The 12,628-nt window shown below is 42.6% G+C and overlaps 1 protein-coding gene across 10 annotated transcripts in view; it reads right to left on the bottom strand.

The window, feature by feature from the left end:
* Positions 1-12,628, bottom strand: part of PDE1C (phosphodiesterase 1C) — a 482,123-nt gene that overhangs the window by 330,497 nt on the left and 138,998 nt on the right. For 9 of the 10 annotated variants that reach the window (XR_012074369.1, XM_072964716.1, XM_072964717.1 and 6 more), the window contains one exon: positions 7,894-8,065. Coding sequence is in view for 8 of the 10 variants with exons in the window: in XM_072964708.1 (XP_072820809.1) it covers positions 7,894-8,065 (172 nt within the window). In the remaining 2 variants the exon portion in view is untranslated. Of the gene's footprint in view, positions 1-7,893; positions 8,066-12,628 lie in introns of those variants that run through there. The other variant, XM_072964714.1, reaches the window with a different exon arrangement.

Genomic DNA, 12,628 nt, shown 5'->3' with positions numbered 1-12,628 from the left:
AAAATTTAATCAATATAACTCAGCTCCTTTCAATCACCCTTTTCTAATTCTCAATCTGGACCATTTTCAAAAAATTAAACTGATGAACAGATCAAGGTTTTTGGATTCTTAATCCAAGTCTGCTATTTGACTCACATCTTCTTGCTTCTGACTTGGCAGAGTGTGTACAAGTTATATTCTTGGGCAGCCTGCAATGCACCTGCCTCCAAGTACTTGACCCCATCACCTAAGCCAGAATCATTACCTCTTTCAAGTGAGGACAAGCACATCTGCAGCTCTTGTTCAAATAACCATCCTTCCCCAACCAAGCTGATCTCTGGGGTCTGGAGGTAATTCATCTTAGCAAATTCACCTCTGGCTGCACTTAACAGTAATCAACAAATGGCGAGCAGCTAGACTACAGTTTCGGGGTTGTCTATTCAATAACCATTAGCTATATTGCATTTGGAAGTAATAAGAATACAGTGGTCCCTGTTCTAATCCATGCCGGAAAATACATTTTCACAAGTTTCTGCCCAAGATTGTCCATGCACTTCCTCCATAGGTGTTTAGACCTCATGCTGTTCTCCAGCTCCATTACTCTTCCTGTGCTACAGGCCAGGAAACCTTAGTTTTGATGTTTATCAGGGGTAACATCTGTAAAAGAAAATGGGGAAGGAGCCAGGGGAGGCAGGGAGAGGCGAGATGAGGTCTGACTCCCAGTGAAGGAGAGAAGGAAGGAGGTTAAGTGGCAGTATCTTAGGTTGCAGTGCAGGCCTAAACAAAGTTCAGAAAGGCCATCCAGGAATCCTTAAGTGAATGTTACTGTCAGAGGAGTCTGGTGTCTCCCAAGAATGGCCACCCTTAGGATCCCCGACGTTCTCAGCCATTGGCTGAAAGTGCCCTTGAGAAACAGAGCCTCAACCATCACAGGAACAAACAGCCTCACACAGAAGCTGGGGCCATGGGTCAAATACATCCTCTGTGGGCAGAGATGTGAGAGGTGTGTTCCCAAGGCCACCACAGAGACAAGCTCCCTTTTCCCCAAAAGTACTAGGGGAGGGACCAGGAAGAATGCCTATTCGATACATGCTTTTGTCAATTTCCAACACTGGAAAATCTGTCTGTAAACACTTGCTTACAAAGAGAAGCCTAAATATTTCCCTTGTGGGAAGCCAAAGATGCAATAGAAACTCTTCTGAGTTTTAAGAAAAATCAGAATTCATTCTTTCACTTTTACGCTTCACAGACTTAAGTAAGACTCTACTGATTAGTGAAGACTAGAAAGGAAAAAATGTCAACTCTAGGGAGGCAGCACTAAGTCACGGACGTAGGGGTCTGTGAAGTTCCCAGTGGGTGACCAACATATGGCGATAGAGAAAGATGTATGACTAGACTTCCCATGAGCTAATGGGGAATTTTAACCCATGACTCATCCCGGGGTGGGATCTGAAGCTGCAGGGGACGCTACCCCACACCACGCCATATCATCAGCCAGATTGCACATTTCCTGAAAGTAATCAAGTCAGAAACTGACTTCTTGGCTACAGCCCCTGATAGAAAAATGGCTGCCAAAAGCCAAAATGAGGATGACTTCAACGATTTAATTCTGCATGGAAAACACAATCCATTATATGAGATCTAACAAGGCCTTAATCTCATCTGCAGCAGAGGGTGTTGGCTCAATGCAGTTCTGCTCTCTGGGACATATTCTTAGTAAGCTATGTAAAGAATCAGGAACGCTTTTGCCAAAGCCCAAATAAGTCCATTCTATGTGGGAAGAGAAGCTCCTTAAGCCCCCAGTGATGCTCTAGGGAGTGAGCATGCTCTTTTTCCAAATGCAAAATTGTCCGAGCCTAGCACCTCAACCTAGGTCAAGTCATATAATTCAAAGTAACTTAACTGAGATGGCCCACGCACTGGGGCTTCAGAATTTCCACTACTGCCCAAGGAGGTCAGGCCCATGGCCTGCCATGCTCGCAAAGCACCCATGGGGCTCATATTCCCAGCCTGGGGCTCCCTGCCCAACCCAGTCACAGAAGAAAGGATCAAGGTGTGGAGGATCAATCCACTCCTAACCAGGGTTTTGAAGACCGGGAGAGAAAGATTTAGGGATTGTCATAGTCACAGCCCACTTAATTCTAGCAACAGCACCCACAGCCAGTGTCGTTATCTCACTGTCTTCATTTGTAAAATGAGGAAACTGAGAATCAAAACCATGACTCAAATCACATAGTTTAGAAGAGCATTTGCAAATTCATACCTGTGTTATTCCAAAGCCCATGCCTCACTCCTTAGAAGGTGGTCCTTGGATCACATCACTTGGGAATGTGTTAAAAACACAGACCTACTGAATGTGAATCTGGATTTAATAGGATCCCTCAAGGAATTTGTTGGACATAAAGTTTGCCTTAAAGGTTCCCTATCCAAAAGGGGTACGTGGATTAAAAACATAAGTTTGGACCATAAAAAGGATTTAGTGCAACAGAACATAAGATAAGCCTCCAACTATGCATCCAAATTAGTAGAACCAATCACACTCTTATTTCACCAACAGCAAACCCAGAAGAAGCAGGAAAGCCAAGGTGATGTGGTGGTAGTAGAACACAGTGGAAAGGTAAGGCTTTCGAGCCAAGTGGACTGGGTTGAAAATTTCAGTTCTGCCACTCACTGGGTGGCTTTGGGTAAGTGACTTGATCTCTCTGAGTCTCAGTTTCCTGACCAATACAACTGGGATAGCAATATTCACCATGCCAAGGTTTAGGGAGATTAAAAGAGCAAATGAATGTACAGTTCCTGGACATAGCAGACACCTGGTTAATACTGGTTTCCTTGACTTACTGTACCGTCTGGGCTGGGTCTCACCTTTGCAAATGTGCACACTAGAAGCTGGGGAGAAAGAGTGCTGGGCAGCCAGCTCTCTCCTGTTCTCTTGGGTCCTCTAGTGGCAAGTACTGAGATTCCTGTCACTAATCAGACTGGCTGGACTGGTCTGTCTTCCTTAAGCTCCAGGTTCAGTGTACTCTCTCATCTCTTTTAAGAAAAACCTGAGCAGAACAATAGGTTCAAAGGGACGGGTCTTGAGGAACAATGAAAACAGGCATCTGGGGTGCAGTTGCCAGGAGCACCTACTTTCCAGACAAAGAAGTTTTTTTATATAGTAAAGGTTCCCACATGCTTCTTTTTAAAAATCTTTGGTTTTGAAAGCAGACTTCTCATGCCAGAGGCTTAGTGAGCTTTCAGAGCCCACAGTGTCTGCACCTGGAGCCACAAAACCCAAATCTGATCTTGAATACTCTGCGTGTAGACACTCAAAAGCACGCGAGGTTTCCAGGGGGTGCCGAGCAGGAATACACAGCTAGCACTTACTGAGCGTACTCTGGGTGCCAGATACTGTGCTTGTCTCTTTCATGTATATTATCTCCTTTGAAGCCTCCCAGCAACCCTGAGAAGTAGGCATCTTTATTCCTATTTGAAATACAAAGAAACTGGGGCCAGATTAAATAAATGCCCTGCTCAAATTAACATAGCAAAATATTCTAGTGTCAAAGGGATATTAAATATCATCTAGTCCAGTGGCTGAGTATGGTCCCTGGACCAGCAGCATCAGCACCACCTGAAGCTTATTAGGAAGGGAATTCTAGGACCCCACCCAGGCCTGGAGGTGAGCCCAACGAACCATCTGAATAAGCCCTCCAGGTGACTGTGATCCACTCTCAAGTTTGAGAACTGTTGTTCTGGTCCAACCCCCAGATGTGACAGTTAAGAAAACAGAGGTTCAAAGATGAAGAAAGAGATGAAGCAGCTTGTCAGTGGTAACAGAACTGAGACTAACGCCCAACACAGCCACCATGAGAAGCCAAATTTTCCTACCTGGGTAGCTTAGAATGTCCCTTTCATGAGGATTAAAGATTAAAGTCCATAGAAAAACACAGCACAAAACTGTGATACTTTCCAGAGACACTGGCTGTGACACTTCCCAGAGACCTTTCCCTTCAAGCACTGGTCTCATTCTCCCAGGAGATGGAACGTGTGCCTCATCAGTACTGTCCTGCAAAGAGAAGGACTGGAGGACAGGGTGTCAGGGAAGGAATTCAGCTTTGAGATGATACTTGTACACGCTCAACTATCAACTTTCAAGCCTTAGAGAAAAGAGATGGTGCCTCTAATTTTCCAAAATCTTTATTTCTAAACCTGTGTATCTAATTCTCACTTTCTGCTACAGCCTCTGGCATCACTGCTAACTGACATGTAAACAGACAGTGTTGGCCACCAGTGGTCGTTTGGTTGGAAGAAGAGTTACTTCGAAGCTGCAGGTGCATCACAAACATGCTTTTCATGTGAGTTTATAGATGATGTATTTATCTGGAATGAGATTCTGGGGGCTGATAAAGATGAAGGAGGACCTAAAGTCTATGCAAATTACCCCTTACTTCTGCCACTAGTGACCACCAATTTATAATCAATTGCCCTTATTCGTTTGTATTTGAATTCAATCAGAACTATCAGCTCTACCTTTCTGGGCCAGTTTCTTCGTCTCTAACAGGGACATCATCTGTGGGTTGTTAGGGTTGTGCCTGGCCATACAAGAATGATTTTGCCAGCCTGTCTTCCTCCCCTCTTCAGGGAGCCTAGGGGAGACTGAAACATACAAACTTTTGAAACTTTTTTGAAAAACATCTACCATTTACAAATGTATAAACACTTCCTATCTTGGGGAATAGAGAACAGAATTTAATTTAGGGCAAACTGTCCCTTTCATCTAGAAAGAACTACTTGAATGAAAATATTAAGCAAATATAAAACAAGTGCACACTTTGTTATGAGAGTGGCTTACATATAACTGTCTCCACATACTTACAAAGATGTAGAAAAGATTTCTGGGGGAAATGAAATGAAGATTCTCAACCACATCTGAGAAGCTGTGGTAGTGCTGACTGAGGCCAGGTGTCAGAAAAGGACAACAGAAGCCAGCAGGAGGAGACATTACAAGCAAGAGGCGATCTGGACTAGTAACAACATAGACATAACTTCACTGAGGTCAGAAAGTCCACCTTCAACGTGAGATCCCATTTCCATGGCAGGTGGCAAGAGGCAGAGCAGGATGAGGGCTGTCTTAAACCACCATCAGTATGCATGAGGGTCCTGGGACACAGGGAGAAGAACCCCAAGAAAAGACTGGACTTTCTGATAATTTGGCACATTGGGCTTATTATCATTGTAATTTGGACCTTATCTGATAATAAAAGCTGATGACCATATTTCCCAGCCCCAGGTTCCAAATGCTCCCCAAGTGTGAACAAGGAGAAACAGAAGGGAGTAACCAACACTACCACTTCTCCCGTGTTGCTCAGTGGTAACGATCCAACAGAAAAGGTATGAGGACAGATGATATGAATTCATGAGGCCTGTGTGTCCCACCTCAGCAAACAGACCCTCTAGAACTGAGGAGGGCAGGATGTTCATAATCACATGCCCAGACCCCTTTACTGTGTGCAGGGGTATGCATAAATGTGCTCACATGCACACCCACACCCAGAAGGCATGGTGGCTGAGAGGCTCTGAATTTCAGAATCAGAAAAAAGAACCCATCGGAGGGTAGGGTATAGTTCAGCGGTGGAGCACATGCTTAGCATGCCTCTGAGGTCCTGGGTTCAATCCCTAGTACCCCTTCTAGAACCAAGGAAAGAAACAAACCTAATTACTTCCCCCCACAAAAAAAGAAGAAAGGAAAAGAACCCAACACCTCAGTCTCAGCAGAGGGAAGATTGCACTGCTTGGTTAAAGAAGTAACTTTAGCGATTGAGAGCACTAACTATGGATGAGCCCCTGAAGTTTAAAAATGTGGGGGTATAATCCACCGGTCTTCCTAGATTTCCTAGAGTCACTAACATTAAGAGTCAGCAATTCTCAGGTTTTCTCACTCCTGGAGTGAAAGGGGATGTGCGGGGAGCGCATAGTGATATATTCCTATTAGCATTATTTAAAATCCAGCTATAACTCATTCCTTCTCTGCAATCCAAAAGGCATATAGAAAACAAGTGGCATTATCACAAGAGCAACCCATACTCTCCTCTAATTTATTTCTTGATAAGCAGGCTGTTCCCACATTTTGCTTATAGTAATTCATGCACAATAAATCTTACAACTGACATCACTACCACAGTTAAGGCCAACTGCTCTAGAGAATATTTACCCTCTAACATTGCTGCTGAAATCAACTATCTTCTCTGGAAGAAAGGATGGTTCCAGTATAGCACAGTTGTATTAAGAAGATCGATGAATAACAAATGCCAATACATTTCTGGCCTCAGTTGCTGTAGGATGGCATATTTATACCTGTTGGGTTTTTCCTACTGCACCAAGTGCTATAAGGAACCAGAAATAGGTCTGACCTTAACAAATTTATAATTTAATCTCTTTCTGAAAGCAAGACATTGGTATATAATACAACTAGCAGAGCACTGAAGTTCAGAGCCATCAGTACATCTTCTGGGAATGCAAAGGGAAGGGGTGATGGTAACAGAGTTGGGCAGCAAATCCGATGTTCTTTTCCTGAGAGCGACTCTTTAGCCATTCACTGAAGATGACCGTGAACCCAGTCTGGTGTGGAAGGAGTAGCTTCAAGAAGGCTTTATGTGAAGGCATTGACTCCACCAGAGACACTTGGAGATGAGAACACACCGATCACGAAAACCATTCACCCCCTCCTCTCCCACCACAGTCACCTGCAGAGAATCGCAGGTTCAGAGAATGTACTTGTCTCTACTTGAGACGGTTTTATTTTATTTAAAGCTCACAGCACAGAAACCAAACCCTCACTAGGAATAAGGAAAGCATTTGCCTTGCAATTCTTGTCCCACCACGGCCTCAGTCACATTATATAAAGAATTCCAAACCCCTATTCATCACTCCTTTTCAGAACTCGTCTATAAGTCAGTCTACACTAAGAATCTTCACACAATGAAATGGCTTTTACCGGACGATTACACACATCACCTGGATCCAAAACAGAGCACATTTTTCAAATATATTTCATGGACTCCAAGAGTTGTCTGATTTGTTCATGAGGGAAGAAAAGGGAGGTTCATATGTTCTCCTAGACACATGGAGAGTATGAAAGCCTTATATAATGGAAAGAAAAATGAAGAAGTATGATTAGGACAATGGGAAAAAGAGGGGAGGAAGACAGGCTGGCAAAATCATTCAGTCTTCATTTCTCATACCAGTAGGACTGTGTATTTCAAAAGTGAATTTGAAAGGTCCGTTCAGGGGAAAAAATCACTTTTATACACCACATCCATACCCAGATTGATTTTTATTTAATATGGGTGAGAAGGTAAGGGACACAGTCACACTGAAAATGGAGTAAGAACAAAACAAAAATAAAAGAGCCCTTTGCAGGAAGAGGCAAGACTGAACAATGAACAAGGACAGACTAAACAGCCACCTGGGAAACCACACAAGAAGATTCTCGCTTCATGTCAGGAGGTAATAGCTCTCACATCTCGGACAACTAGAAACCTTCCCTCAGCAAGGAGCTCTAAAGATACAGGGCGGCATTAATGCCCACACGTGCTTTCTCTGCACACTTAATCTCCCGGCGTCATCCTCCTTTGAAGCCAAGACTCATTAATCCAACTCAAATTGCCAACATCAGTAAATCCTATGCCTCAGCATTTAAACGCCAATACCAATTAAATATCAACAGCAACTTAACTACTGATACGGTCTTCACTACATTCAGGAAATCCAGCCAGAAGTCCAATGAGCATTAATTCCAACACTACTTCATCAATTCTAATTTACTCAGTGCAAAGAAATGAGGTAATTTGCTGGCCACTGCATCCAACTGGACTGAAATAACTCCACAAACAAATAGGAAGGAACAAACTGAGTTGCAATCCACCAAACCTGAAGGATGTTTTCACCAAGGCTTCCGGGCTGTCAAGCTGAGGGAGTTCATCAGCTAGGATTTCCTCTGGGGGTCGGGGGTCGTGGACAATCATTGGCCGTGGCTTTTCCTTGACATTCCCTGTGAGTCCATCGATGAGAGAGTTCCACAGACAGTTCTGCGACTTAGACCCTGAGGCACGAGGGGAAAAAAGGTGCAGGTGAATTACCAACCAACTCCATGTGCTCCCTTGCCCAAGTCAGGATTTTCGAAAGCAGAGCAGGAACATTTACACAATTTTCATGATCTCCAGCAACATCAGAGGGCTCTAAAAGATACTGGTCAGGCAATTTATGAAGTAACCAGGATATTTTAAATTTATATGGAAAAATAGGCTAACACTCTGAGCAACTGAACTCACAGCTAAGTACTCCTGTCTCATTTCAGTCTGATCAACTCCAACTCCTGCTAGAGCTGTCAGTATTTACTTAGATATATTTTCAGCAATTGGAAGTATGCAATGGACTACCATTTTGAAGAACAGAAAAGATATTCAGACACAAGTCTCCCCCGTGAACTTATCTTCCATAAGGCCCAAGTTTCAAGACTCCAGTCTATGGAGATGCCTATCCCAAAGAGGGCCCCACGTCTAAGAACTAGAACTCACTACAGACAGATTCATTCTTCTGCAAGATCAAGACTCAAGGAAAATTACACTTGGTGTTTACTGATATCCTACCTTACAAGCCCTTCAAACATGAGATGAACATTAAAGGCAGACATGAAGCAGATAGAGTATCATAAAATAGGGCCTGAACAGCCAGGTAATCACGGTCAATATCAATAATGGTAAGTTACACTGATATTAGGTAACTTTGACACGATGTGATAAAAATGGCACTTTACCTATGTGCTCTTTCTACCCAAAACATATAACCCCAATGTATTAAGCACTTTCCAGCTTCTATAAACTTGATGCTTTAATATCTGTCTTACATGCATATCCCAGACATGCCTTGCTCTGCACAACAGGTAATATGCCCAAGTCACCCTGCATTGGCCTCCTGCCTTTCTCATTTCCTACCACCTATCTCCCCTCAACTCTTCAGAAAGAGTTCCTCTCCCAGGCGTATGCTTTTCAGATACAAACCAACCAAACCAGAATCCACACCCCACCACCTTCCTTACAAGCTTTCACTCTCCGAGCCACTATCCACCTGCCCAATGACCCCAGGCAGGTCCTAGACAACTAGGGACAGCCCCAAATCCCCGAAGAGCACTGGAATTATTCAAACGTGCCAATCCTAAGCCTGTTTACCCTGCCATGCCCATTCCTTCCTGAAGAACCACAATAAAAACCCTTGCCCACAATTCCTCCCTCCCTCTGTCTCATAACAACCCCAGTTCTTCTCAGTGTGGCCTCCGTGCTGTGATGTATACCCTCTCTTTTGGGATCTGGGAATATTAACAAACTATCTTTCCAATGGCAAACATCCCCTGATCTGTCGGCCTTGCCACACCTAAATAATAAAACCTGGTAAAACACCTAGTCTAGTCATAGGAAGAACATCAGACAAATCTCCACTGAGAGACATTTTGCAAAACACCTGACCAGTCAGGACTCCTCAAAACGGCCAAGGTTATCACAGCACAAGTCGGAAAAACTGTCACAGCCTAAAGGAGCCTAAGAAAACATGATGATTAAATGTTGTATCCTGATGGAGTCTTGAAACTCAGAAAGGACACTATATAAAAACAAAGAAAATCTGAACAAAGTACGTACTTTAGCTAATAATAACGTGTCAACATTGGTTCATTAATTGTGACACATGTCCCATACTAACACAAGAAGTTAGTCACTGGGGAAACTGCATAGGGGGTATAGGAGAACTCTTTGTACTATCTTTGCAAATTGTAAATCTAAAAATGTTCTAAAATTAAAAATTATTATAAAAATACAAATAAATAATATAGTAAACAGTCATTATTTTAAAAGTCTATGAGTAAGTTTTTTTAAGTAGAGCCTGAGGGCATGGCCATTACCATTGGTTAGTGCTGGTTATGCTCTTCCCAGAGGAAAGAAAGCCATTCTCTTTGGTCAGATATACTGTCAAATCTCCAAGTTATGCACCCATAGAGCTGTGTCCATCTAGAGGGGATTGACTTTTTCTACTCTATCCATGCAGAAGTATATTCTAATTCACACAAAGGCTCTTTATGGGGCATGAGGAGGTGTGCATGGAGAAGAAAGGAGCAGTGCCAGCTATTTCACATGCATGTGATTGGTGGTTAGAGAACAGATTTGTACACATATGGGGATGCCTCCCTGAACAACCACCTGTAGCCCACAACAGAGGAAATCATCATGGTTTGTTGTCCAGCTAAGACCGAAAGAACTTTACATACAAAAGGGAGCACCTCACAAGGATCCCTGAACCTTCACCAAGGACACCCACAGGTCCACAAATGACTCTTTTAATGACCATGGTCACGACTGACCTTTTTTGGGTGTCCCACATTCAAACTGCTTTTGTGTCAATTAAGAGAAAACTAAAGAACATTAGTGGCAGGAAACAGACACTTCCAACTCCTGAAACGCAAGACAGCATTTTCATTCCTGAACTTATGTCTTAATAAGATCTGGTCCTATTAATGAAAGTCTGGTTCTATTTAATGAAGGTCTGTCTATTCTATGTTAACTAAGGTCTGGATCTAGGAAGAAGAACAAAAGCTGCAGCCTATTTTCTCAAATTTGATCTAAATGAAGGCTTTACAATAAATTCCCTGCCCATTTCCCTTCACTCTTTCATTTATTCATTCAATATACACATATTGAATTCCCTCAATATGCCAGTTTCCATTCTGGGCTCTAGAAATAGAAAGATGAATGAAACTGGTTCCCTTGGGAATGAGTCAAACCATAAGCAATCACAACAAATGGGCAATGCATCATAACTTTGGGACAAAGAAAGTGCTACAGGAGGAAACTGCTCAGTCACCCTGCCTCCGGCCCCTGGGGAAAGCTATGCAGAGAACATGACATCTGATACAGGTCTAAAGGAACAGATCTTCCGCAGGTGGAGAAGAGAGAGGAGAATATGCAGGGCAAACAGCAAGTGCAAAGGCTCAGAGGCATAACAAAGAGGTTTGGTAAGGCTGCAGCAAAGCGAGAGGGCTGTGACCGGAGATAAGGCCAAAGACTGGTTATAAAGTGTCTTGAATAAAATGCTAATCATCTTAGAATTTCTTCCTTGGGCAAAAAAGAACTAAAGATCTTTAACCAAGATCATGATGACATGACCATTTCTGTGTTCCTGAAAGGAAACTAATGTGCTGTAGAGCAGTGGACCTGTGGGGAATACGAGGGCTATATGAAGAGGTCCATGAATCCACTGTATCTACAGGCAAAGTAACAAAATCTTCATATAAGACTGATTTTTAAATATATATAGGTGTGATTAATAAACTATAAGTTTATGTAAAAGCACTAACGAATTCATGACAGCTTTTTCACCGTTTTCTCAGTGAATCAGAAGAGCCATGTGGTCCAGTATAGCTCTCCATTAGAGGTCCCAGATGGACATGGGATAACACCTCCAGAAGTTTTACCAACAGCTACAAAGATACACTGGCAAGCTTAAAAGAAGACTGTGGCAGAAGCTATAAGCAGGATTCACTCAACATTCATGCTCAACTCTCTTTTCACTTGCCTTCCTCATCCAAGGAAACTAAAAAACAATATACTCAATTTCCCAGCCTCCCTTATGACTATGGCTAAACGTGTGTTATAATTCTGGCCAATGAAATGTAAGTAGAAATTCCTGGGACTAGTGTCTCTCTGAATAAAAAAGTAAAGTCTCAACAGGAGAAAAATATTTTTGTCCCTTTAAATTTTCCCTTTCCTTTTATTCCCCTTGGCCCTTTTTAATTCTTTCTCCCGGAAAGTGGACATGTGTGAGAGCTATAGCAACCATCTTGTGACCAAGAGGTGACAAGCATTATGAAAAAAGCCAAAATCTTACATATGGAGAAGCAAAAAGGTAGAAAGAACCTGGGTCTCTAACCACACAGTTGAACAGCTTCCCTGGTTTCTTCCATCTCCAGATTTCTGGATACAAGACATATGAATATCTACCTATGACATTCTTAGGCCTTCAGCTGTCTACAGCCAAATGCACTCCCCTAAATGTTACATGTGTGCTATCACATTAACATAAAGGTGTTCCCCATATCCAAACACTACCATCTATAAGGCAGTGGCAATTGATTTTTTAATAAATCCTCCAATTATCTTGTAAAAGGCATAATTACATTGCACAGTTTTCTCATGTTAAAGTTATTAATTTGTTAAATGCAAACAGTTACAACATACTACAATTTTCATAACTTATTTTGGCATTTCCCAACATTTTTAATATTCTGGGAAACTTAGAAAGTGGAAATGGCCTGTGTTTCTCTTGACCTTTGAGAGCCCGGAGAACAATTACTCTCATGGGATAGTCATGGTTTGTTTTTTGTTTTGTTTTGTTTCTTAACTTTAAAAGATGGGGGAGGAGGCCTCTGCTCAAGAAAACGTTGGGAACCAGCAACACAGAGGATGTTCCAGTTGGGAGGTGTGCAAGGGAGTAGAACCGGGTGATCAGCCAGAAGGCAAATTGGCCGTGAGAAAATAAAGGGTCTGGAATAGCCTGGTGATAATGAAGACGGAGGAAAATAGGTGGATTGAGGAGATAAGCAAGCAGAATTAGTAGGATT

Source organism: Vicugna pacos, chromosome 7, assembly GCF_048564905.1.
Source record: "Vicugna pacos chromosome 7, VicPac4, whole genome shotgun sequence".
NCBI classification, from domain to species: Eukaryota; Metazoa; Chordata; class Mammalia; order Artiodactyla; family Camelidae; genus Vicugna; species Vicugna pacos.
The sequence above is the reverse complement of the archived record's forward strand: the minus strand, read 5'-3'. Positions and strand labels throughout refer to the sequence as shown.